Here is a 23,276-nt window from a genome sequence, read left to right on the forward strand (position 1 = left end):
CTTACCTCACAAATACAAATGTTGTAAAACAAATACTAATACTCTAAACCGCACGATCACCGCCCTGATTCTCCTGACCTGTAGGATTATCCGCTACACCGTTTGAATAGTGTACCGGGATTGCAACAACACAAAACCCGGTAAGCTTTTTGAAAGCCCGTATGAGTAAATTTAAGAATTGCACAATTAAGTTAACAATTTCAACTCAAGTATTTCTTAGCATAAGTAATTGAAGTGCATAACGTCACTTCAAGCATCAATCAATTCACATCTCACAATGATCACTAAGAAACAACAAAACTTTTCTTATCAATTCAAGTTCCACTGAACGACTAAGAAAGAACAACCCCGCACTTTCTTTTACACTAAAATATACCATGGGTGCAATAATACTATGTATCCCCCAAGAAGTATATTGTACTCAAGGGCGCAATAACACAAAGTCATCCCCCAAGCAGTACGTTGCACCCAAGGGTGCGATAACTCGCAGTTATCCCCCAAGAAGTACAATGGCAGACAGACTAGAGCTCTAACTGAATCGTAGCCTGTCACCTTGGCCGAGGTTCAAACCTACGATAATAACTGCCTCAATCATCAATGTGATAGAGTACTAGACTCTATCATTTAATCAATCCACACGACTCAATTATCACACTTTACTCAATTACTCTTCATCAAAAACAACTCAACAATATACTATAATTTATATTTTTGAAAGAGTAATGCTTGAAATGGTAAATCAATTAAATCAATTCCACACTTCTCAAATGCCACACCATCCAATATATTTTCCACGTAAATATATATATATATATATATATATATATATATATATATATATATATATATATATACGTAGTCACCCTCACAGGAATGACCACTAATACCAACTATAGTTCACAGCAACAAAAATCAAGAAATCCATTTTATAGTTTAAATACATTTTACTTACCTATGGACCGTAATTGAACAAGTCCATATAATTTAAAACAAATATTTATTTTCTTAAAAACAATTTCCACAAATTCACAATTGAATATAAATCACTGAATTTCGGTTCGTAAATGAACCATGTGCGATTTACTCACCTCTAATCCAGCTGCGTCTTCTTAATAGCTAAAACAACGATTTTACGAATCGTTCGCCAAATCAATCCGTCGATCACCTAATCCAATATGATTTTAACTTGGCCAACAACTCATAAACATACTTAAACGACGATCCAACGGTCGGATCGAAATTAAACGATGATCCAACGGTCAGATCTTCACAGATCGCCCTTAGGATCATCCTCCTAAATTATCACGAAGATCCAACGGTCGGATCTTCTTGAATCGACCTTACAAACATCTCCACAAACTTATACGAAAATCCGACGGTCAGATTCTCACGAATCGCCTTCCGAATCATCTTTTTACAATTTATACGAAGATCCAACGGTCGGATCTTTGCCCATGACCACACAAAGTCACTGGAACAGTCATACAATCAATATATCTAAACTACAAGCCCATCAGACGGTCCGATCTTCACAAATCATGAATCGAACGATCGAAATTGATCGAAACGTAAAATTCATAACTTAATCATACGATATCCAAAAATTGCGTATAATATATCGACAAGATCGTATTGAAATGTAGAATCTAAAAATGTACAGAAACCATATTTTTGACCCCCGGAGGTGGCCGGAAAGGGCCGCCGGAGTTAGTGGCAGAGCCACCGCAGACCACCGCCAATGGTGTCGGGGACGGGCTGCACTTCTTTATCTTAACATGCTGATCGATTCTCATAACTAGCTCAAGATCAGAAAATAACGGGAAGAGGTCGAAAAATTACCAGAATAGTCAAGGTGGCCGGAAAATTCCCAGAATCCGGCGAGAATTTGCAGAAACCGGCGATCTCTGATTTCGACGTAAAAACTTCAACTAAACGCTTCTATTCCTTCTGTATAGTTGTTTAGAACTTCAAGACAAGTTCACTGGTTCAAGAATCACTCAAAATGACGTCCTGTAGCTCGAGATATTTGGATCGATAGCTCTGGTTTCGTTCTTGGCGGGGTTGACTTGTAGTTGCTGCTACGGGTTGCGCCGCCGTGCAAGGCTGCTTCTGGGGGCTTCGGGAGGTTAAGGCAAGCACGAGGATGAAGTTTGGCAAGGAGCGGTGGCCGGTAGCGTGAGATATCTTGATTGAAACCAGAACGGGGTTTTAAACAAACCGGCTCTCCGCCGCCGCTGCCGGTCGTTCCAGGGCTTAAGGCTGTCACTGGAAGCTGCGAAAGGAAGAGACGAAGGTGTGGAATGTGGTCTGAGGCCTTGAGGTGATCTGAGGAGAGAGAGAGAGCTTGGAGAGCCTCTGCTCTGTTTTGAAATCGTCTCGGCCGAGAGGGGGAGAGAGAGAGAGAGAGAAACAATTTTCTTTCTTTTCTTCTGGAGCTGGTACACCACCATCAGTAATTGTAGAGTATAAAACAACTAGTGTCGCACTTCTTCTCGTCCTATTTGAAACACACAGCACGCTTAAGTTTTCTTTAAAACAAAGTAATGCCACTACACTTTGTGATAAAACCAGATTAAGAAGGTACAGCAATGATTAATGTAGTGTAATTTGATTAATCCTTGCTACGAAATTAACAATTGAGATTTGACGTAATTTTATTTTCTACCAAATCGAAATGAATACTTCATTGAATAAAACTGCCGCCAAGTATTGCTCGATTGAAAATCGAGGTTATTACACTTGTCATCTCAGTATACTGGTAATTGTTCTATGGCACCTATTTTACACAATGCTACATCAGCATGCTGGTTTCTTGCCTAATGTTACCAATACTAGTGTGCTATCTGGTATACCTGCTTATAATCATTTCACCACATCATCTTCTGGTTCCAATGTTCATCATTATTATGCGCCATCACCTGTTTTCACTACACATTTTGGGATACCACAGAACAACATGGTATCAAGTTCAATTCTTATTGTGCCTACTGCTGCCCCAAACTGTCAAGAAATGGTTCCATTCACCCAAAATATTGGTGTTCCACAATCTACACCTAATTCTGGATATTTGTTGAGCAACAATGTTGGAAATGGAAATTTATTTTCAGCATCTGTTCCACCTTATGGTTAAGCAACACAGAATGGTAATTCTATGATTCAAAATGGTGGGTTCATAGCTCAAAATGGTGGTCAAATGGTTCAAAATGGTGGCTATGGTTCTGTTCCTCAGCACAATTATTCTCAGAAGCAAGGATTCTCTAATAACAGTGGCACATGCAGTAATGCACCAATGCAACAAGATTTTGTCTCACAGGTACCAAATACTTCATTAATTCTCTCAAGGCAGGTACAACATTCAAAATGAGAATTTGAGCAACAATGGGAATTACTACAATGGGACTTTAAATGGTAAATTCACCTATAGGAACTTTGGTAACAAAGGCAACAGGAGCTTTGGTGATAATAAGAGGAGAGATAATGGAGGAAGAAACAATGGCAACAATGTTTCTAGTGGTTACAGTAGTGGAAACAATGTTATATCAGAGTTCCAGATTTGTCGCAAGAGAGGGCATACAGTAGTCATTTGCTACTGGAGGTCTGACAATAATACTTCACCCTCTATTGTTGATTGTCAAATTTGTGAAAAAAGAGGGCACATTGCTTTTGATTGTCATCGGAGATCCAACAACTCTTTTCACTATGCTGCTCCTCCACCTACATTCACTGCCCTGAATGTTCAGGCAACTATTGAGCAGTGCAGCAATCTTAGTGTGCTAACCCCCACTAAGATTGAGGGGAGGTGTTAACGAGTATGTTGCTTCTAGGTGTTCAAGGTGGTGTGGCATGGTTGTTATAGTGACAGGCTGTAATAGTTTGTTAGAGTTTGCATAGTGATAAAGGATTTGATTTTGCTATAAATAGCATCAGGTTGTAATGCTTTATGAAGGCTGGTAATAACAATAGCGAAGCTCTGCTAAAATTTCCTCTCAAATCCTCTATTCTTATTCACTGAAGCCATAGCTACAGAGCTTGATTTCGCAATCATGGCTTCCATGTTATCACACACAAGGCATGAATGATTGGAGTATATGAACTCCAAGTGGCTAATCCATGATTCAGCCTCTACATCATTCTTAACATATCAACAACCTTATCAATCTCATTAACAGCAGCATAGTATCTAATAAACGAATCATTAGTAACACGGTTGGGGGTACAATCCCTCTTCTTCATATCCTCAAACAACTTCAACGCCCTCTCTATCCTGTAAGTCTTGCAACAACCATTGATCAAAGCGTTGTAAGTGACAACATCAGGAACAAACCCTCTAAAGAGCATATTCCGAAACATGTGGTTTGCTTCCCACAACCGCCTCCTAGTAGCTTTCCTACACCCAGTCTCCAACCCATATCTACAATAAGAGCTGAACAAAATCGTGTAAGTAAATGTATCCGGCGGGCATCTAAACCCGGGCAACTTCATTTGCTCCAGCAAAAACCGGGCCTTCTTAAAATTCCCAATTCTACAAAGAGCGTAAATAATTGTGTTATATGCATACACATCCGGTTTGCAATGATACTGTTTCATTCTATAGAAAGCCGCCAATGCTTCATTAACCAACCCCTCTTCTCCTAGGCATTTCATCAAAAAGGTGATGGACTGTGTCGTAACAATAGGGCTTTCACCACTCCCTCTCTTTTACATGTCTTTGAGAAAATCCCAGAGGACCTTCAACCGATTCGCTTTAGTCAAAACGATAGCCATATCTCTGCAAGTTAGCTTATTGTGGTTGAATCCGAAATGGGTTTCGACCCGGTAGTAAAATTGGAGTGCTTTGTCCACACCCAGATTGACCTTGTTGAGGTCTCTGTGGGCAGCTGGGCCAAGAATGAGCATGTCATTGTGGAATTTATATGTTTCTTGCCTGAGATTGCGTTTCTTTAACGGAGCACGGTGTCGGAAACTGGCCTGGCAGCCGATGGAGCAAGGGGACTGGAAGAAGAATCTGGGTATGGAGGCTAGGATTTGGGAGATTGAGTTGGGGGTCCATGGTTGAGAGGTGGGTGGCTGAAATTGAGGGGCTTGGGTCTAAAGGTGAGGATTTGGTTCACTAGAGGTGTGTAATTGCGGTTCAGAAGTTTTGGGTGGTTCATAGTTTGCATTTAATTTGTTTTGGTTATATTGGTGGGAGATTAAGAAGGAATGATGATGCAAAATGAGTTATGTGAATTCTGGGTTTGATAAGATGGGGAGCTGGGATGCCATTGTTGGAGTTGTTCTGAGTGCTGGTTGGGGTTGGGACTTGATGGGAGACTGGGAGGGAAGGCAGAAGGTGTCTGAAATTTGAACATGGAGGTCATGAAGGATGATGGGTTTATATTGGGTTTGAAGTTAAGGATCCAACCCATCGTTGTTGGGTTAGTGTAAGTTTGGGTTCATACACTTTTGGGCTCTTAGACCCACCATTGGGATTCCATGTGGTTTAAAAGTTATTAAAATGTAGGCCTGGGCACGGGTCGGGACCACATGTCATTTTGCTAGGCCCGGGACCAAGCCCGTTTTATTCGGGCCGGGCTCAAATAAAGTTTTCCAGGTATAGGGACCGTGAAGGCCCGGACCGTAAATGAACGGGCCGGACCTGCCGAGTTTTCGGGCCCAAAAGTCCAATTTTGACATTCTTCATTTTCTCCACAATTTCATCAAGGTTTCAGATTTTCTGGGTCTAAAAGAAGAGAATAACATCATACAAATCAGTGTCACAAACTAAGGTACAAAATGAAGAGAATAACATCCAAGCTTCATAGCTACTTCAAAGTTACAAAGTACAAATTAACAAATGAAGTTTCAAAGTTTAAATTCAAACGTATGAATGAAGAACTGAAGAAGTAAGTTTCCAACTTCAAAAGTTCAAAGTTTAAATAAAACCAACTGAAGAACTGAAGTACTAATCAAATTACAGACCACATGAAGTTCCAAACCAAATAGGCAAATAAATTATTTATGACCAAGTAAAAAATAATGTTTGAAACCAAAGCTTAGGACATCTCAGGAACAAGGAGAACTCACGAACTCTCAATATACCAGAACAAACAACTTAGTGAAACTGACCAGGGACACGTGTAGAACCCACTATTAAATCACAGAGGTGCAGCAAGTGTTTGTAAACAACTTACACAAAGAAGATCAACACCAGGCGATTCAAGATTTGGAACTAGAGTTGCCAAGTCCTGCAAAATAAAGGATGCTCATTCAATGCTTCACTAACACAAAAACTGAGGATTTACAATGGGAGTAGATAACACACATAAAGTAGAATACCTTAGAAGGCCACTTAGGAAAGGAAGATTTAAAATCAAGCATACTACTTAAAATGAACCCAACAAGCACAGAAGCACAAAACAAAGCTTAAAATGAACCCAAATCACACCTTTAGAAGTAGATGTTGTTGTCCTTGCAGCCTTTGGGACCCTAGGATGCTTTGGAGGCTTTGAAGTTGCCACAGCAGGACTTGGGGCTCTGTTTTGATAATCTGCAAGTTAATTGGCAGAAAGTTATGAACTGAAAAACAATCCAAATAATTAACAGAAAAGAGGGACAGTTGTACCTTTCTCAACGGCTGTTGCTACTGCTCCCAGACTCTCTCTTTCTCTTCATGCCAGTCGCAGCACCTGCCGGCTCGCTATCATCATCGCCCTCAGACAAGCTGTAAGCCACCACCAACTCGCCAACACCAGCTGCTTTGGGTTCCATTGCCAAAGACCCGAAGTGATGAAGAGAGGCTTCGAAATGGAAAACTGAAGGGATTGGGTTTCGAGTTACTGAGTTAGTAATCCAAGAAGGCCAGAAGGGATTGAAGGCTAGGGATTGCAGGGTTTCTGGAAATTGGGAAAACTAGGTACTTGTTCGAATTCGAAATCAAGTAAGCTATGAATCAATTGAGGGCTAAGGAATTGAGTTAGTAATCGAAGAAGGTCAGGAATCGAAGAACTCGAAGGCTGCAGATGCTATAGATTGCTGGGTTTCTGGAAATTGGGAAAACTCAGTGCTCGAAATCGCGAATGCTAGGAAATTCTACGAATCGATTGCTGGGTTCGAACTGCTAGGAATCGAAATCGCGAATGCTGGGTTTCTAAAACGAAGGCTGCAGATGGGACTATGCCAGATTAAGGCTGCGATTTTGGGAAAGGGTCGGGGTTGCAGAAGAAGGCTGCGATTTTTTGAATGTTGACTGAAGTCAAGGGTCTTAGTTAAGACAATATACTAAAGAATGTAGGGTTATATTTGTCGGGCTTTTCTTCGGGCTTTCAGGCTTATGAATATCAGGGCCCGGGACCGGACGGTTTAAACACAAATGGTCCGGGCTTTATTTTTTTGTGTATTTTTTTTCCTCAAAGCCCGGCCCTGACCTGAAGGTCCGGGCCTATTCGGTCTGGGTTTTCGGGCTAAAATGCCCAGGTCTATTAAAATGATTCCTACGAATAGCGGGAGTCCTTGAAGTATATTTGCTTCATGGGGAATATGTTAATTTGAAATTGTTAGACCTAAATGACCCGGTGAAAGATGTCTTTCATGATTGACGATTTATCATACTAGTATCAATTGAGATCTTCCTCCATGTGGTATAGTGATCCCTAATTTCTTAGTTCAAGCCTAGAACTAAGGCTATTTTGTTGGATTTTAATCCCATAATTTGGGGGACTTAGCATCTATAAATTTCGCATTTTACTATTATGGAAAAATCTAGCCTAATTTTAAATCACACAATTTAGGGGACTTAGCATCTATAAATTTCGCATTTTACTATTATGGAAAAATCTAGGCTCTAGCCTAATTTTAAATCACACAATTTGGGGAGTTTTGCATCCATAAGTTTTTCAATTTCAATCCCTGAAATAATCATGATTGGAGGGATTAGTGTTTGTGAGGTTTGACATAATTTTACACAATAATTGTGATCCCACAATTTAGGGGATTTTGCTTCCATGAAACGGGGACTTTAATCCCTTGAGAAGAAAAAAGAGTGAGGCATCTTCATCTTTATTTCCTTTTCAACTTATGGAGGTCCGATAGTGATACTTCATCCTTCCCAGTGGCTTCCCTTTTTCCACAACTACATTTCAAGATCTTGAATCTTGTGAGTTGACTAACTATAATACTACATAATGGATTGGAAGAGGCAAACAGGTAAAAAGAAAAGATGCTTTTACTACAAGCGAGCAAATATTAACCATGCTGCTTTAGTGCTTTGGAATTACAACACCAGAATATGACTGTAAAAACCTCTTGACCATTCAAACTTGATTCAAAGCCATGCAAGCTTGCTAGAAGAGTCCGAACCCGGCCCACTCTGCGTCGCTTACGGGTCGCGGGGACGACTGGTAGGACGAGTACGACGACATCGACGTCGGTGAGTCACGGAACGGCGAAAGCAGCGATTTCCGGGAAGAAAGCGACCACCGGGCCAGTGTTTCAAGGTCAGAACTGCAGTCGGGTTCGGGTACCGTTCTTGCACCACCACCACTCTTCCCCTTTTTCCCGCTCATCAGCTTTCTCCTTAGCAGAGGAGACAAGAAGCACCCCGGTGACGAAACAATCTCGGGTCGCCGGGCCAGCATATTGGGCTGCTCAAACCGCCACCGCTCTGAACGCGATCGGGTTGCAGAACCCAAACGAAACGACCGGGTCCGTGGCTCCGCTAGAGGCACGAAAACGAACCCGGCTGGTGGCGGTTTGAGAGGACTAAGATCGTAATCACAAGTTTGTGGTGGCGGTGGCGGTGACGGTGGTGGTGGTGGTTGTTTTTGGTGTTGGACTTTGGGTACGCCGGGGCGTATTTCCCATTGAAATGGGATAGCTCCTGGTTTTGTGAAATCATACTCATCAATCGCCATGGTTGCTGTGTGACACTAAAATGGTGATAGGGTTTATATAGACAGTGAGGGTTTTAATGTGTGGAGAAAATTCAAAGGTTGGACCCGGCGAGATTAGAGGGAAATCAAGTGGTTGGGTCGGCCACTACTACTATATAGATCGGTCATTGGTCTAGTCAAGTACATGACCTTAATCTATAAAATTGCCCAAAGAAATTTCAATCATGCAATAACGGAAAGCCATGTGGTATAGAGTGTAACATTGGTCTAGAGGCATTACGTTTTTTGGTCCCATGATTGGGAATTTAGACGTGACATTTGCTAGTTGAGACTAGCAGAGTCCACCACGGGTAGGAATTGGTTGAAGTCATGTGTGCCTAGTGACTGGCTCTTAGTGCTTATGTGATTTACTTGACTAGCGTATTTGGAGGGTGATTAGATTGTGACATACAAGGATGGGCTTCAGAAGTATTCTACTTTTTGGATAAGGAAGACAAGAGCGGGGGAGAAGAATTCAAACTCTGATATTTGGGGTGCGACAGAAATGTGATATCATCTCTATTACTATTCATTAGAGTTACTCACATCAATAATAAGTCATCGCTATTACTGGACTTACACGCCTACATAAATGACATGTGGGGAAATCCGACTGGGCGTATCATGCACTATTTGAAGGTAGTTTAGATGAATTACATGGTAGCATGTCCAGATTGGCCGTATTGATACAGTTCATATTCTAAATTGATCACACACAACATCAATAATACATTAGGGCACGGGTTTCACAGTTTGCCCAAGTAAACTGCCAACGTCTCAAGGAATTCCTGCTCGTGAATTCAAATAAATTTGAGCTCCTTTCACGGACTTTTGTTCAGAGAAGAACTCTCAAGTGTGTCCTTTTCTCAAATCCAAGTATAACTCGAGAGATTTACTTGACTACCGCATTCTACTTTTTGGACAAGGAAGACAAGAGCGAGAGAGAAGAATTTGAACTCTCATATTTCAGGTGCGACAGAAATGTGGTACCATCGCTATTACTACTTGCTAGAGTTACGCACACTGACACACAAATAATAAATCATCGCTATTACTAGACTTACACGCCTACATGAATGACATATGGGAAATCGGACCGTGCGTGTTATGCCCTATTTGATGGAAGTTTAGATGAATTACATGGTAGCATGTCCAGATTGGCCGTATTGATACAGTTCAAATTCTAAATTGATCACACACAACATCTGAAAAAACAAAAGCAACTGATATGACCATAATACTGTACACCAACAATACGGTAGGGCACGGGTTTCACAGTTTGCCAACGTCTCAAGGATTTCCTGCTCGTGAATTCAAATAAATTTGAGCTCCTTTCACGGACTTTTGTTCAGGGAAGAACTCTCAAGTGTGTCCTTTTCTCAAATCTAAGAATAACTCGAGACAGCAATCTTAAAGTCTCAGTGATGGGACAAAAAGTATATATAGTACTGCAATGGTGGGTTCATTATGTTAACGTGAAACAGACTCAATTATACTGTTTTCTTAATCATAATCCTGTAAAATTAACGGTAAACCACTAACCATGTCTCCCATGCTCACTGCTAAATCCATTAATCCAATAAGCTATCGCATGTTAAGAGATAATAAACATTAGCTAGTGCTCCGTCTATTTCACAACATCATTATGTTCCAGCAAAAGATATTCAATAACTAGTTTCTACAATACAGAAAACACCTGCATCTGAGTTCTGAAATGATTCACTTAAGAGAATTCTTCTTGCATGTTACAGATAGCTCGCATTGCGCTGCTTGCAACATCCAGCAGCTGCAAGTATTCGTCACTGCCATCAACAAGACGCTGCAAAATACCAGGACCAAAATAAATCTTTGCACAATATAGGCCAGCCTGTATTGTTTCTAATCAAAATTCTAAAAGTGGAGTTGATTGTGAGAAGATCATTGTTTTTAGGTAACCGGCTGAATTTCAGCTTTAACTGAAATCAAAACTTAAAAAACCAACACTTGTGACATGCCTATGAAATGTTAAAATAGTCCATTGTTACCTTATCTGCTTCGCCCAATTTCTTGCATATTCTAGCCTTCTGTTCATCTGATATATCATCTGCTCCAACCACAATCTCAAACAACTGGAAGCAACATTCTATTAGTATCCATATTTCTATGACAAGCATTATGAACTCAGAGCAACAAAAGTAAAAGAGCAAACATGGAACCTGTGAAAACATTTGGGAGACTGGATATCCTTCTGCAATTACATTGTTGACTTCCTTGTTTGCCAAATCAAAGTTGCCACTTCTGCAAGCAGCAAAAAATGAATCGACAACCTCTTGTGGAATTACCTGAAGAACTGAAATATTAGATATTTGGACAAGAAGGGCTTTGATGTAAGACTGAAGTTTTAAGTCTTGGGCTGTCATACACATGACTGGATTAAATCCTAAGAGGGGCCATTTTATGTTAAATGCTTAATGCCAGGACTAAATCGAGAGATTCCCATCCCTAGGCCATATGACCACTGTAGCGAAACACTAGCACTGGGTTGATGGCTGAAGGCGTGAAACACTAGAACTGTACCTCTATAACAAATTTCTTCAGTTGGCCCAGTTACAAAAAACAAGAAAGTAGATATATTCAAGGGTTATCACACACATGGTGGTTATTTTGGACGACAATGTCTTATCCCAAAATTTGCTCAAAATTGGCATCAAAGAACTAGTTGAGCAGGGGTGCAACTTCAAGTTCAACCGTCCCAAAACACCCTATTTTTCCAGAAATAGTCATTGCCATTTTTGCAACTACAGACATTGAACTACAACATCAAGGTCATCCCAACCATAACTAACAACAAAGAAGCTAGTATAAAATCATCCTCATGTTTAAGTATCTTTTTACTTACCCCGGAGACACTAATCAGGTCCTTTGAAGTAATAGAAGATCCAAATAAGCGAGCAGCTGACTGCAATATTCCAAAAGTACAATTTAGATATACAGCAACTTTAGATGCTGAAATTACAATGGCCAATGACACTTAAATCCAAAGTTTTAGTTTATTGATGATTACTGATCAAATTCGTGATACAATCCTTCATTGACCAAGCACAACTTACCTGCAAATATGTGATAGCTCGACGAAGATCACCTTGTGAGATAGAACTTAGTGTTGACAGAACCTACAACAGCAATAGTACGTTACATTAAGATGATGTCAAAAACCTAATAATGATGCAAAGAACCCAAATTTTAAACCAACCACCATATCTAAGTCAAGGTATTAGCCATGACATGCATACCTCTGGCTCCAGGTCAAGTCCTTCTTCTTGGCAAATGTGCAGTACACGGGTGATCATTATATCTTCTGAAAGTGGCTTAAACCTGAACTTTGCACACCTTGAGGCAAGTGGCTCTATGATCCTACAAAATACAACCACATAGATCACCAAGCAGCAACACCTACCCTTCATTCATGTATATTCCAATTTCATGACAAAAGATAAAGACATCATGTGAAACCTCCCTTATGGTGCATTTCAACTACGCTTTCTACAGACGACTACTATACAAATATACAGCAACAGTTACTTGCCTCAAAATACTTTAACAAGTTCTTTCAAAACAATTTCATGAAGGAGAGCAAATGACCAAGAACTGTGAATTGACCATGACAATGCATACGAATCCCTCCAAACAAACCCAAATTCTTCAAATGTATTTTATCACCGCACCCTCAAAAGACGGTCGAAAGATATTTGAATTACCAAAATTATAAGTAAAAACAAGAATATGAAACAGAATTACTATTGCCAAATCAAACAAAGTAAAGACTAAAGAAACTGCACCTGCTGATATAATTACATATAAAGAAGAATCTTGTGACTTTGGAGTAAGTTTCCATTGTACGTCTTAGGGCATTCTGCATAACAGAATGTGTGAGATACCAGTGGTAATACTTCTTACAGAAAAAAAAAAACTACTAGGTAATGAACATTTAACAAGCATACCTGAGCATCTTCTGTCATTGAATCCGCCTCATCAAGAATAATGATCTTAAATGGTGGACAAGGGTAACCCCTGAAGCAGTGAAGAAAGAGAGAATAAATGTGTAAAAAAAAAATGGAAAAGAAGAATATATGAACTAAAAAATGGAGATAATAGTTTTTATAGCTATGAGAATATACCCCTGTCGTTGACCAGAACCCACAGCGACAGCAGCAAAGTCTTTGATCTTTGTCCGAACAACATTGATCCCACGATCATCACTTGCATTGAGCTCCAAAACTCTAGACTTGTAGAGTTCAGGTCTGCAGAGAGAATGTTATTAAAATCAAAATCAAACAAAACCAATAAAACTTCATGGTAGTGTGGACAAAAAAAAAAAAAAAAAAAAAAAACCCAATTCAAGAATTTGAAATATGACTAAAATGATATAGACAATTGGATACTGCTGTTACTCCTATTGTTCACTTGAACTCCCACATAATCGCATAATCCCCCTCAAGCCACAAAACCACATATTAGAGTGATCAAAGTCCAATCCAATATCTACTACCTCAGTCACACATTTGATTATTTCATGAATCATGACAAGCCTTAATTTGAGGAAACAAATTTACAAAGAGTAAAAAGCATACAATCCTTTTAATTCAAGTTCATTCAATACAGAGTCTAACCCAAAAAGCTGGTGGGCAATGGCGAGAGCGGTGGTGGTTTTTCCGGTGCCGGGCGGGCCATAGAAGAGCATATGAGGACACTGAAAACCCCAATTCCCAAAACAATAAGCACAGAAATTCCATCAAATAATAGCAGTAGGGTTTTGCAAAGCTGAAGGGTTGTTACATTTGAGGTCTCTAGGGTGTTGGTGAGGACGCGGACCACCTCATCCTGCTGAGCCACATCTTTCACTTGCTTCGGCCGACTGACCACGAAAAATCAAAAATCGAAATGAAACTGAATTAATATCCAGAATGAAATTAAGAGCTGTGTAATTACTGGGAGTGATAGGAGTGTACTATTTTTCGACCCATGGCTGAGAGCTCTGGACCAATGGCGCCATCGATCTCTTTCTCCAAGATTCCCGCCTGAAACCTCAGTAGGGCTTTTTCCCGCTTTGGCTAAGACTTGAGAGGGACGATGATATCATATGTGAACGAAAAGTCTTGTTGGGCGCAGGCCTCTAAATGGGTTCAAGCCCATATACTGATATTTCATACCGGTCTAAAAGTCTTCCATTTAAATTAATTGATGATGAACAAAACTTGGATTTGAGGGATACAATAATAAATAGGTTATATCCCTGTAAGATTACATGAACGTTAATAATCTAAAACAATACGTGGCTACGAATAATATATTGAATATTTTAGTACAATATGGAAACATTTATTCTCTACACCTACAAATAACTTGCCTTCTGTACGACTATGCCACGGCCTTGATAATCGATGGACCAATGCATATTTATCTACTACGTAGTTGATATCAACCTATACTCTTTAATTAACTTGTGTTTTTTTTTTTTTTGAAATAGAAGTTGAATGCATTAGATCAACAGCCAAAGGCTAGAGTCTACGAGAACTTACATGAGAAATCCGGCAAGAAAATCCGAACTACCTACCTAAGCTAGAGCAGATCATTAAAATCTCTAGGACGCTCACATTTAAGCGAGCCTATACAAGAATGAAAAAACCTCGTCTCCTACGGAAAAGAAATCATTCAACTAGCCCTCACTTATCAATCACGCAATTGTGGTACAAACAAGATACTAGAAACGTCATAGAAGACTCATAGAAGTTTATCCAACCTTACACAGGCTCAATACCCTAATACATTAGGGCCCAGACTGCCTTGACCTGAGACCAAGCCCGTAGGCCCAAACCCAAAACAAGTTTTGTCTAGCAGGAAAGCCTCCTTGCCCCATCAGCCCAAGATTGAGCCCAGGCCCAACCCCAAGCAAACAGAGGAGGAGCCTCTCTGCACCTCTGCTTCTTCGTTGTCGCCGCCATCATGTCCTCCAGCGGCAAACCCTTGGACCACCACATCGAAAGTGCACCAGAGCGCCGGACCCGCTGCCTTGCCTCGACTTGACCGACCGCTTCCTCACCACCAGCGACCTCGATCGAGCCCAACGCCTCCCTTGTAGCGAACCGCTCTCTTGTGTAGCCGGTCGGAAAGCTGCCCTCCCAAGTCTCTGTACTCCGGTATGACCCAGAAGCCCAGACCAGATGGGGGAAAAAGATGTACTCTTTAATTAACTTGTTGAGTGAAATATAAAATTAGGGATTATCTAGATTATCTTTTTCAAAATTCCCATATTTTCCTTAGTGATTTAACAATAAAACTAACTAATCAATAATAAATTAATCTATGACTTATGGTATTAGTTTACTCCAATATCTTAAAAATCGTGCATATAATTTTTATTAGTAAATATCATATAATATTACAAAAGATTGGCTGGAATAACTAATACATGAATTGCTAATGAAATTCCACCACCTTATAGACTAAGACAATAAACTTTGTGGAATCTAGTTTTGTGAAGAGCGGTGTCATGCGAGATGGATTGAACAACATAGGAAAATCATGCTCGCAACAAATTAGAATGTCATGAATGAAACAATATAGAGCGTAAACAAAAAATGTGTGAAAATGGAATGCCAATTAACCCAAGAATTCTTTGTGTTGTAATAATTTTTTCCTAATCAAAAAGAGATATCTTCAATGATAAAAACTCACACTCAAAAAGCGATATTTTCAACTTGACCCAAGAGAACTAAGCTCCATTACAAAAACCTCAACCACTTGAAATTTTTTGTTGTATCTGATCGTTACAAAAAAAGGACAAAATACGTAGTACTCCCTATACTTTGCTTTTTAGTCATTATTCTATCTAATTTTCACACGATAGGTCTAAAAATGTCTATTATACCCCCTCTTTTGTATATATATTATTTATTTTTCTCCTTTTTCCTCTCTCTTTTTTTTTTTAATTTTTTTTTTCTACTTCTCTCTCTCCTAAAAACAAAACCCATAAAAGCCGATCAAACTTCGATCCGCCAGAATATAATGGGTACACCCATCCGGATCCACCATCGACAATAGGTTTGGAAAGTAGTGTTGTTCCGGGTACACCCATCCACAATTGCCGATCCTTCAAAACCAACAATGTGTGCCGGCATATGGGTAAGACAAGCTGCGAGCTGACCCAGAATTGGTTGAAAGGGACCTCGGGCATCATGGTGTACCTTCCCCTAGCAGCGTACCGCTTTCAGAGACAGGTTGATTTGGACAGGATTTCGATAAAAGCTCTTGTACTTGACCTTCACTCTCATCCGAGTCAACTAGGAGTCGGACTCGGTGGCGGGCCCAGATTGTCAAAAGTGGTGGAGGTGAAGAGCTAGTGGTAAACGTACCGGAACGAATGGAGAGGGACGCAGTATTGGGAGAGAACGGCAAAGAAGACATTGGCCGGATCGTCGAGTATTGCGGGGCGAAACAGAGGACGGAGTTCGTGAGGAAGAGGAAGGAGATTTTGAGTTTGGGTTTGGTTTTGGAATCGAGGGAGAGGCGGGCGAATGCGGATTTGGATCGGACGGCGCCAGTGAAGAAGGCCTGGTCGTCGATTTCATCGGCAGCAGGGATTGGGATTTGGTTGTTAGGAGGGAGGAAATGAGGGATCAAATTTTGATCGGCTTTTCGAGATTTTGTTTTTAGGAGGAGGAGGAGAGAGAGAGAGAAAGACTCTCAAACCGTTGATTTGAAAGTCCTCAACTAGTCCTTATTAAAGTGGTCCCCTCATTAGAAGAGCTTCATTCTCGATCCTTTTATACATAATAATAAATGTACTGTTTTAGAGAAAAGGGAATTGAGAGGAAATCGCTGTGTGTTCTCATTGATAATAGGGGCCTCTTTATATAGAGAATTACAATGCATAGAATCTGAATCATACAAGGAAAGATAATCTCTAGATTCTTCTAATTAAACCCTATTACCACTAGGTCAAGTAACCTAGAGTTTGGGCCAAACACAAATTAGGGTTTTACTTGAACACTCCCCCTTGTGTTGCCCAAACGCGGTGCTTCTCTAGCTGCCTCATTAAAAACCTTGCCGAGTAACAAAAACCCAGTGGGACAAAAATAACCTCGGTCGAAGGGGAAAAAGAGCACAACACACCATTCACGTTTCGAGACCATACATGTAAACATCTCCCCCTGATGTCTACATCTCCCCCTGATGACAACGGTCATGGGAGTTCGGTAACTTCCGTAAACGATGCTACCAACATGTTCCTCGAAAGTGTAATTTAGGCAATGACTTAGTGAGCAAGCCTGCCACACTGTCCTCAGATTGAACCTAGTTCACTTTGATCTTGAGGAGAGTTTGTTGTTGCTGATTATCCTTGGTGTTGTCGCTTTTGATACACCCTTGCTTCAAAACAAGCAGCATTATCCTATATGCTCGTAGGCTCATCTGTGGTAGACTTCAAACCACAATTGTTCAAACATGCGTAATTATGGATCCAATCCATATACATTCACGAACCACTTTGTGAAGAGCAATAATCTCTGCATTGTTCGAAGATATAGCGACTAGGTTCTATTTCTGTAGACCTCCAAGATATCACGGTCTTTACCCATGGTGAACACTTAACCAGTTTGGGAAGACTTTTGTGTGGGTCAGAGAGATACCCAACATCAGCAAAACCTTCCAAAACACATGTTGTTTTGGGATGGGGATAGAGGACGCAGGCCAGTGTTGGCGGCGTTCCTGGTGTGTGATGGGTCTGAATCCATCATCTCTCTATAGGGATAGAACAAGCCCATATCAATCGTACATCTCAAGTACTGAAAGATATCTTTTTTCACCAATCCAATGGCGTCGCGTTGGCGCACAGCTATACCTAGCTAACAGGTTCACAACATATGAGATGTCTGGTCTTGTGCATTGAGCTAAGTACAATAATGCGCCTATTGTACTCAAGTAAGGCACTCCTACCTCTAGCACATCTTCGTCATCATCCTTTGGACGAAGAGGATCCTTTTCAGAATCAAGACTACGGATGATCATGGGGGTGCTTGAAGGTTTGAAGTTGTCAAAATGCCTAAGCATCTATCAACACGATGCTCAAGTTTCAAACCGAGGCATAATCGTGTTCTTCCAAAATCCTTCATCTCAAACTCGGATTTCTAGTGTTCAGCGGTTTCCCTTAACCCTTTAAGGGCTTCCAATGAAGATCATGTCCAACATGAACCGCGATAGAATCCGAAACTTGTTATAGAAACGCGTGGGCATATCCCTTCCCAATCAAGTAGTCACTTTAGTGAGCGTTTCAATCTTATTTCAAACGCGCTCCGTGGTCTAGAGCCACTTGACTTGGGTAAATGAAGTTCACCATGAACCTTCATGTATTTCGTATCTAGATCCCCATAGAGATACGTAGTGACCACATTTGTAAGCTGCATGTTCAGTTATTTGGAAACTACCAAACTGACAAGGTAGTGGAGTGCAATGACATCCACTACACTATAAGAGAATATGTCTCATTATAGTCGATTCCAGGGCGTTTTGTGAGAAGTCTTGCGCCATAAGGCGAGATTACCATATCTTTTTCTCATCACGCATTCTAACGAAGACCCATTAGTCAATAGGTTTTATGTTAGGAGGTGTTGGCATCACTGGCTTAAAAACCTTCCTCTTCGTTAGAGAATCCAACTTAACCTAGATCGCATCTTTCCATTTAGGCCAAATTTCTCTACGTTGGCATTCATTCATCAATGGAGTGAGGTTCGATATCATCTGACTCAACAAACTCATGCGCAACTACATCATCAATTATGATGGAGTTTCTATCCCACGTCTCATGTACACTAGTGTAAGTTTCATAGAGCTCTATATTCTCAGGAATAGGTTCTGACGTTGATGCGTCCCCCAACTATAACCATAATCTAGAAGATACTCATGAGACGGATTTTGAGTATCGATGATCCAAGGATTGAGTTGTGCCAAGGTATCCTTCGAACCTACGGGCCTCCCACGCATCCTAGCTGAGGCCATGGCCTATAACGCCGGAGTGCCACTCTCTTTGGCGTTGGCGCCATGCCTACCTCCGTGTAGGGTGGCGCTACGTCCTCTCGTAGGGACGTCCTTCCTTGCAGGCATGTTTGCAGCATATTTGTGTGATCTCGTCACTTTAGTAGAGATTGAGATGAGACATAGTGGGGACAGACCACGACAATTCCTGTCGTTCCTGCTGAACATCTGTGTTCTTATCTCCCCCTAATGATGGGAAGACTGTCTCATCAAAGTGACATCCGCAAATCTAGCGGTAAGGAGATCGCCTAGCAAAGGCATTTAAGTGGCGGACGATTGTTGGAATCTCAAATCCAACGTAGTTGCCCATTCGTCTGTAAGGACCTATCATAGAGCGCTGTGGCGACGCAATTGGCACATAAAGGCACACTCAAATATGCGTAAGTACGATACTTGTACCCAGTCACTAGCTGTAACGCAGAGGTAGGTTGAGTGGCGGTGGGTCATAGACGAATTAGCATAGCTGCATGTGATATTACATCACCCCAAGCGGATATGAGGAGATTGGTGCGCATTACCAATGTTCGGACTACCATCGTAGTCGTTTCCGCGAGACCGTTTGGGTGTGTTCATGAGAATATGATGTCGAACATCAGTCCCAATACAATAACCATCGAAAGTCTTCGATGTAAACTCTCTAGCATCGTCAAGTCCAATTGACGGAAGTGAGCCCGTTGTCATATGATATTTGCTAGGAGTGTAGCATAAGCAGCATTTACAAGTGGACAATGGCACAACACGTGACCAGCGTGTTTGCGTGTCAACCAACATCATATGATATTTAAACGTCCGCAAGTTGGTTGAACTAGTCCACGGATTCTATGTAAGAACATAATGAGTATTTTTATATCTTTTGCATGGACGGTCTCAATCCTAATTTCCCTAAGGAACGGGCTTTGTAAAACGAGCGAGAGGTTTTAGAAGCAACCAATGAGAATTTTGGTTGGGCCTGAGCGTCTAAAACGCTATTTGAAGCAAGTTGGTGATTGCAGCATCACCTAGGGCGCCATCACCATGATGGACTCCATCCATGGCGTCATGGATAGGGACTGCGCCAGCCCTAGGCTGGTGGTGGACGGAGGTGGTGCCCTAGGCAGCTCGTCGGTCACACTTAGTCCAGAAATCAATTTTTGATTCATGCTTCATTTCGCTCGAAAGAAATGATGTCCATGTGAAGTCTTTTGTAGACGGATCATCTTATCATGACTAGGATGATCTATCATGTCATGACAAAGCCAATATGTGTCTAAATCTAAGAGATCTTCTCTCATAAATTTTATTGGATTAATAGCTCGAATAGTGACATAGAGTCCACTAGAGAGACACATAAACTTCTCTAAGATGCGCCTTTGTTCGCAATCATTAGAGGTATTGCAAAGGAACTCATTTCCGTTCTCTACATGCGTTTTCGCATGGAATCCGTTGGCTATTCATAGGGTACGATTTTCCCTAAGATCGTAGAGAGTTTCTATGACAGTAATCAAAGTGCCATTTGGCAAGTGGAACTTGAGCTATTCCATGTCCTTGAATTAATACTGATGGCCCAGCCATCGTAGTCACAAAGTAATATGCTCAGAATCAAAATTGAGTCATAATGAAAAGAACTCGAAATTTTATTCATAAGCCAACGGAGTTACATCATTGTCTCTTTGACCAAAGAAAATCTAATCCAAAATGCTACCTAATGCAAAATAATGGTAGTCGTCTATCTTCTTTCGGTAATTCCAAAATAAATGTGACCAGATGAGTAGAGAGATGTCGGTGGAGCAAGGCTCGCTTAAGTACCACTAATCTCATAACCTTCCTAGACATCACACTTACTTTGGGTGAGCCTACTTTGAAGAAAGACTAAACCATTGGCATCTACTACAAAAATATATGGCAATTGCCTATTACATCTCTTGGAAAAATAAAGACTTAAACAGAATTGGCGATCTATTGATCCCAGCCAGATTTGTAGTCTTCAACCCTTCACTCTAGATCATCTTCTTGATCTTCTTGTTCCATATAGTGAGCTTCTCTTGCTTCACAATATGCTTTGTAGGAGGTGACGATTTCTTCACGATCTCTACAAATGTGTGCCCAATGATGAGACACTCCACATCGAGAACATACATCTCTTTGCTCAAACTCCATTGATTGAGGCGCTTTGAAAGCGTCATTTAGATGGCTCTTAGTGTTGGTGGCGCCACCAACATGGCCAGAGGCGTTGCCTCCCTCTCTCTTTCCACGTTGACCTCTTCGGTTCCTTTTTCGCCTATATTGGCGGTTACCTTCCCAAGTAGAGCGATTATATGGACCGGAACGTCCAGAAGTATCCCTAAGGTTAGGGTTTCGCTCTTGGCGCCTTCTCTTAGGGGCGCGACTATAATTGGATTCCGGAATATGCTCTATTTCCACGGATCTCGAATTATAGTTCTTCACAAGGATGTTGTCATACTTTTCAGCGACATTCATAGCTCCAATGAGCTCATGAAACCTTGCGATCTGTCCTGCAGCAACATCGATTCGATAGTTCTTAGCAACCATCAATGCAGAGACGGGGAAGGTAGAGAGAGTCTTCTCAATCAACATCGCATCTGTAATCTCTTTACCACAGAATTCCATTAAGGATTTAATGCGAAGTGCTTCCGAGTTGTAGTCAAGAACTGACTTGAAATCACAGAAGCGGAGGCTATGCCATCTCACTTTTAGGTCAGGAAGCAGGGAGTCACAGACGTTACCAAATCTTTCTTCGAGTGAGACCTACAGCCTTATGGGGTCTTCTTCATTCATACACTCGTACTGGAGCGAATCATCCATATGACGAGTCATTAGGATGATGGCTTTCGCCTTATTTGCCTCTAAGGCTGCTTTATTTGCTTCCAAAGCTTGAGCTTGCTCAACAGTTAGCACGTCATGGCTAGGCAAGAGAATCGTATCTAGGATTCCATCGGCCTTGAGATGCTGGCGGACATCACGAACCCACCTGTGATATTCAGAGCCAGTTGTTCCCAATGGAGCAAAGTCCAATTTGTTCAGGTTACTCATCCTGAAAGAGAACAAGAAATTAGGGTTAGTTTCGGAGCGAAAAAGGCTACCACGAAAACAAATAAAATTTCTGAGCGTAGTCGCTTCCAAGAAATTAGGAATTTCCGAGCGTAGTCGCTTCTAAGAAATTTGATTCCAAGAGCGTTGGATTAGATTGAAACAATGATGTTTGCGGTCGATTGTTTTATCTCAACAAACTCTAAGTTTGGAGGACTCTACAAGCTCCATGCTTGGAGTGAGCACGAACCCCCACAGTTCGGCTTAATTTGGTCTCCCCTATGATAAAGAAAGGGGGGTAGAAGAAGGGAGGTTGCAAGTCCCCTAAAAAGAAGAGAAATTGAATTAAAAAAACTCTAAAAAAACGGGAACATTTAGTAAAAAATATCTTGAAATAGGTCGCAGGAAATTTTGGCCTAAAAAAGTCACTAGAAAATCTCACTGGAAATGCCCGGAAAAGTCGCCGGAAAATGGCAGGAAAAGTCGCCGGAAGTTTACCGGCGTGACTGTGCTTACGTGGGTGCTGACTGCTGACGTGGCCGCTGACTGGATGACGTGGCCGCTGACTGGGTTGGCTGATGTAGCTTGCTGACGTGGCAGAGGCTGCGTCAGTGGGCTTCTGGCGTTGGGCTTTTGGGTTGCTCGCAGGGCTTCTGGCCTGTGGGCTGCGTGCAAGGCTCCTGGGCTCGGCTGGAGTTGGGCTCGGCTGCTGTGCAAGTGCAGGGAGGAAGGGAGGCTGACGGTTCACCAGCGTGCAGCGGTTCTGCCGAGCGGTTCAGGATGTTTCCGGCCGGTTTTGGCCGTAATTTCACTGGTTCCTAGCTTCTGGGTTTTGGGTGCCTCTGGTTGTAGAAATTCACGGTAGAAGGCAGACTGGAAGAGTGTGAACCGATCAGGGAACTCTGGTTATCTTCTGGCGGCCGGTTCGGGCGTTTTCCGGCCGGTTCTTGGGGTGGCGCCGCCGGTTCTGGACTCCTGGGATCAAGTTCTTCAAGGTGTGAGGTGGAGGCAGAAAAGGCTTCAAGGTTTTGTATTCGGATTCAAGGTTTTTAGCTTCTTGAATTAGGGTTTGGCTATTTGTTTCAGGGTTAGGGCTTCGTGCTGATAACGTGTTTTAGAGAAACGTGAATTGAGAGGAAATCGCTGTATGTTCTCATTGATAATAGGGGCCTCTTTATATAGAGGATTATAATGCATAGAATCTGAATCATACAAGGAAAGATAATCTTTAGATTTAGATTCTTCTAATTAAACCCTATTACCACTAGGTCA

At 41.4% G+C, this 23,276-nt stretch overlaps 2 protein-coding genes and 1 pseudogene across 3 annotated transcripts; all 3 read right to left on the bottom strand.

Moving 5' to 3' along the window:
• Positions 1 to 6,750, bottom strand: part of LOC133737866 (pentatricopeptide repeat-containing protein At1g77405-like) — a 9,263-nt pseudogene extending 2,513 nt beyond the window's left edge.
• Positions 6,751 to 8,018: 1,268 nt separating this feature from the next.
• On the bottom strand, positions 8,019 to 8,974 carry LOC133739262 (uncharacterized). Its single transcript, XM_062167006.1, has one exon. The coding sequence runs from the start codon at positions 8,889 to 8,891 to the stop codon at positions 8,322 to 8,324; it is 570 nt and encodes a 189-aa protein (XP_062022990.1). The 5' UTR covers positions 8,892 to 8,974; the 3' UTR covers positions 8,019 to 8,321.
• A 1,465-nt stretch (positions 8,975 to 10,439) lies between these two features.
• Positions 10,440 to 14,059, bottom strand: LOC133739115 (replication factor C subunit 4). Of its 2 annotated transcripts, XM_062166837.1 has the most exons (12): positions 13,898 to 14,058; positions 13,725 to 13,803; positions 13,559 to 13,638; positions 13,067 to 13,189; positions 12,890 to 12,959; positions 12,728 to 12,801; positions 12,182 to 12,302; positions 11,999 to 12,061; positions 11,788 to 11,847; positions 11,105 to 11,230; positions 10,934 to 11,017; positions 10,440 to 10,728 (listed from the first exon to the last, which is right to left on the bottom strand). In XM_062166837.1, exons 1-12 carry the CDS (start codon positions 13,939 to 13,941, stop codon positions 10,633 to 10,635), a joined length of 1,020 nt encoding a protein of 339 aa, XP_062022821.1. In that variant the 5' UTR covers positions 13,942 to 14,058; the 3' UTR covers positions 10,440 to 10,632. The 2 variants fall into 2 exon arrangements, with proteins under 2 accessions (XP_062022821.1, XP_062022820.1); XM_062166836.1 differs by having other exon boundaries at positions 10,934 to 11,230; positions 13,898 to 14,059.
• Positions 14,060 to 23,276: the final 9,217 nt, after the last annotated feature.

This window comes from Rosa rugosa, chromosome 3 (assembly GCF_958449725.1).
Source record: "Rosa rugosa chromosome 3, drRosRugo1.1, whole genome shotgun sequence".
Taxonomy (NCBI): Eukaryota; Viridiplantae; Streptophyta; class Magnoliopsida; order Rosales; family Rosaceae; genus Rosa; species Rosa rugosa.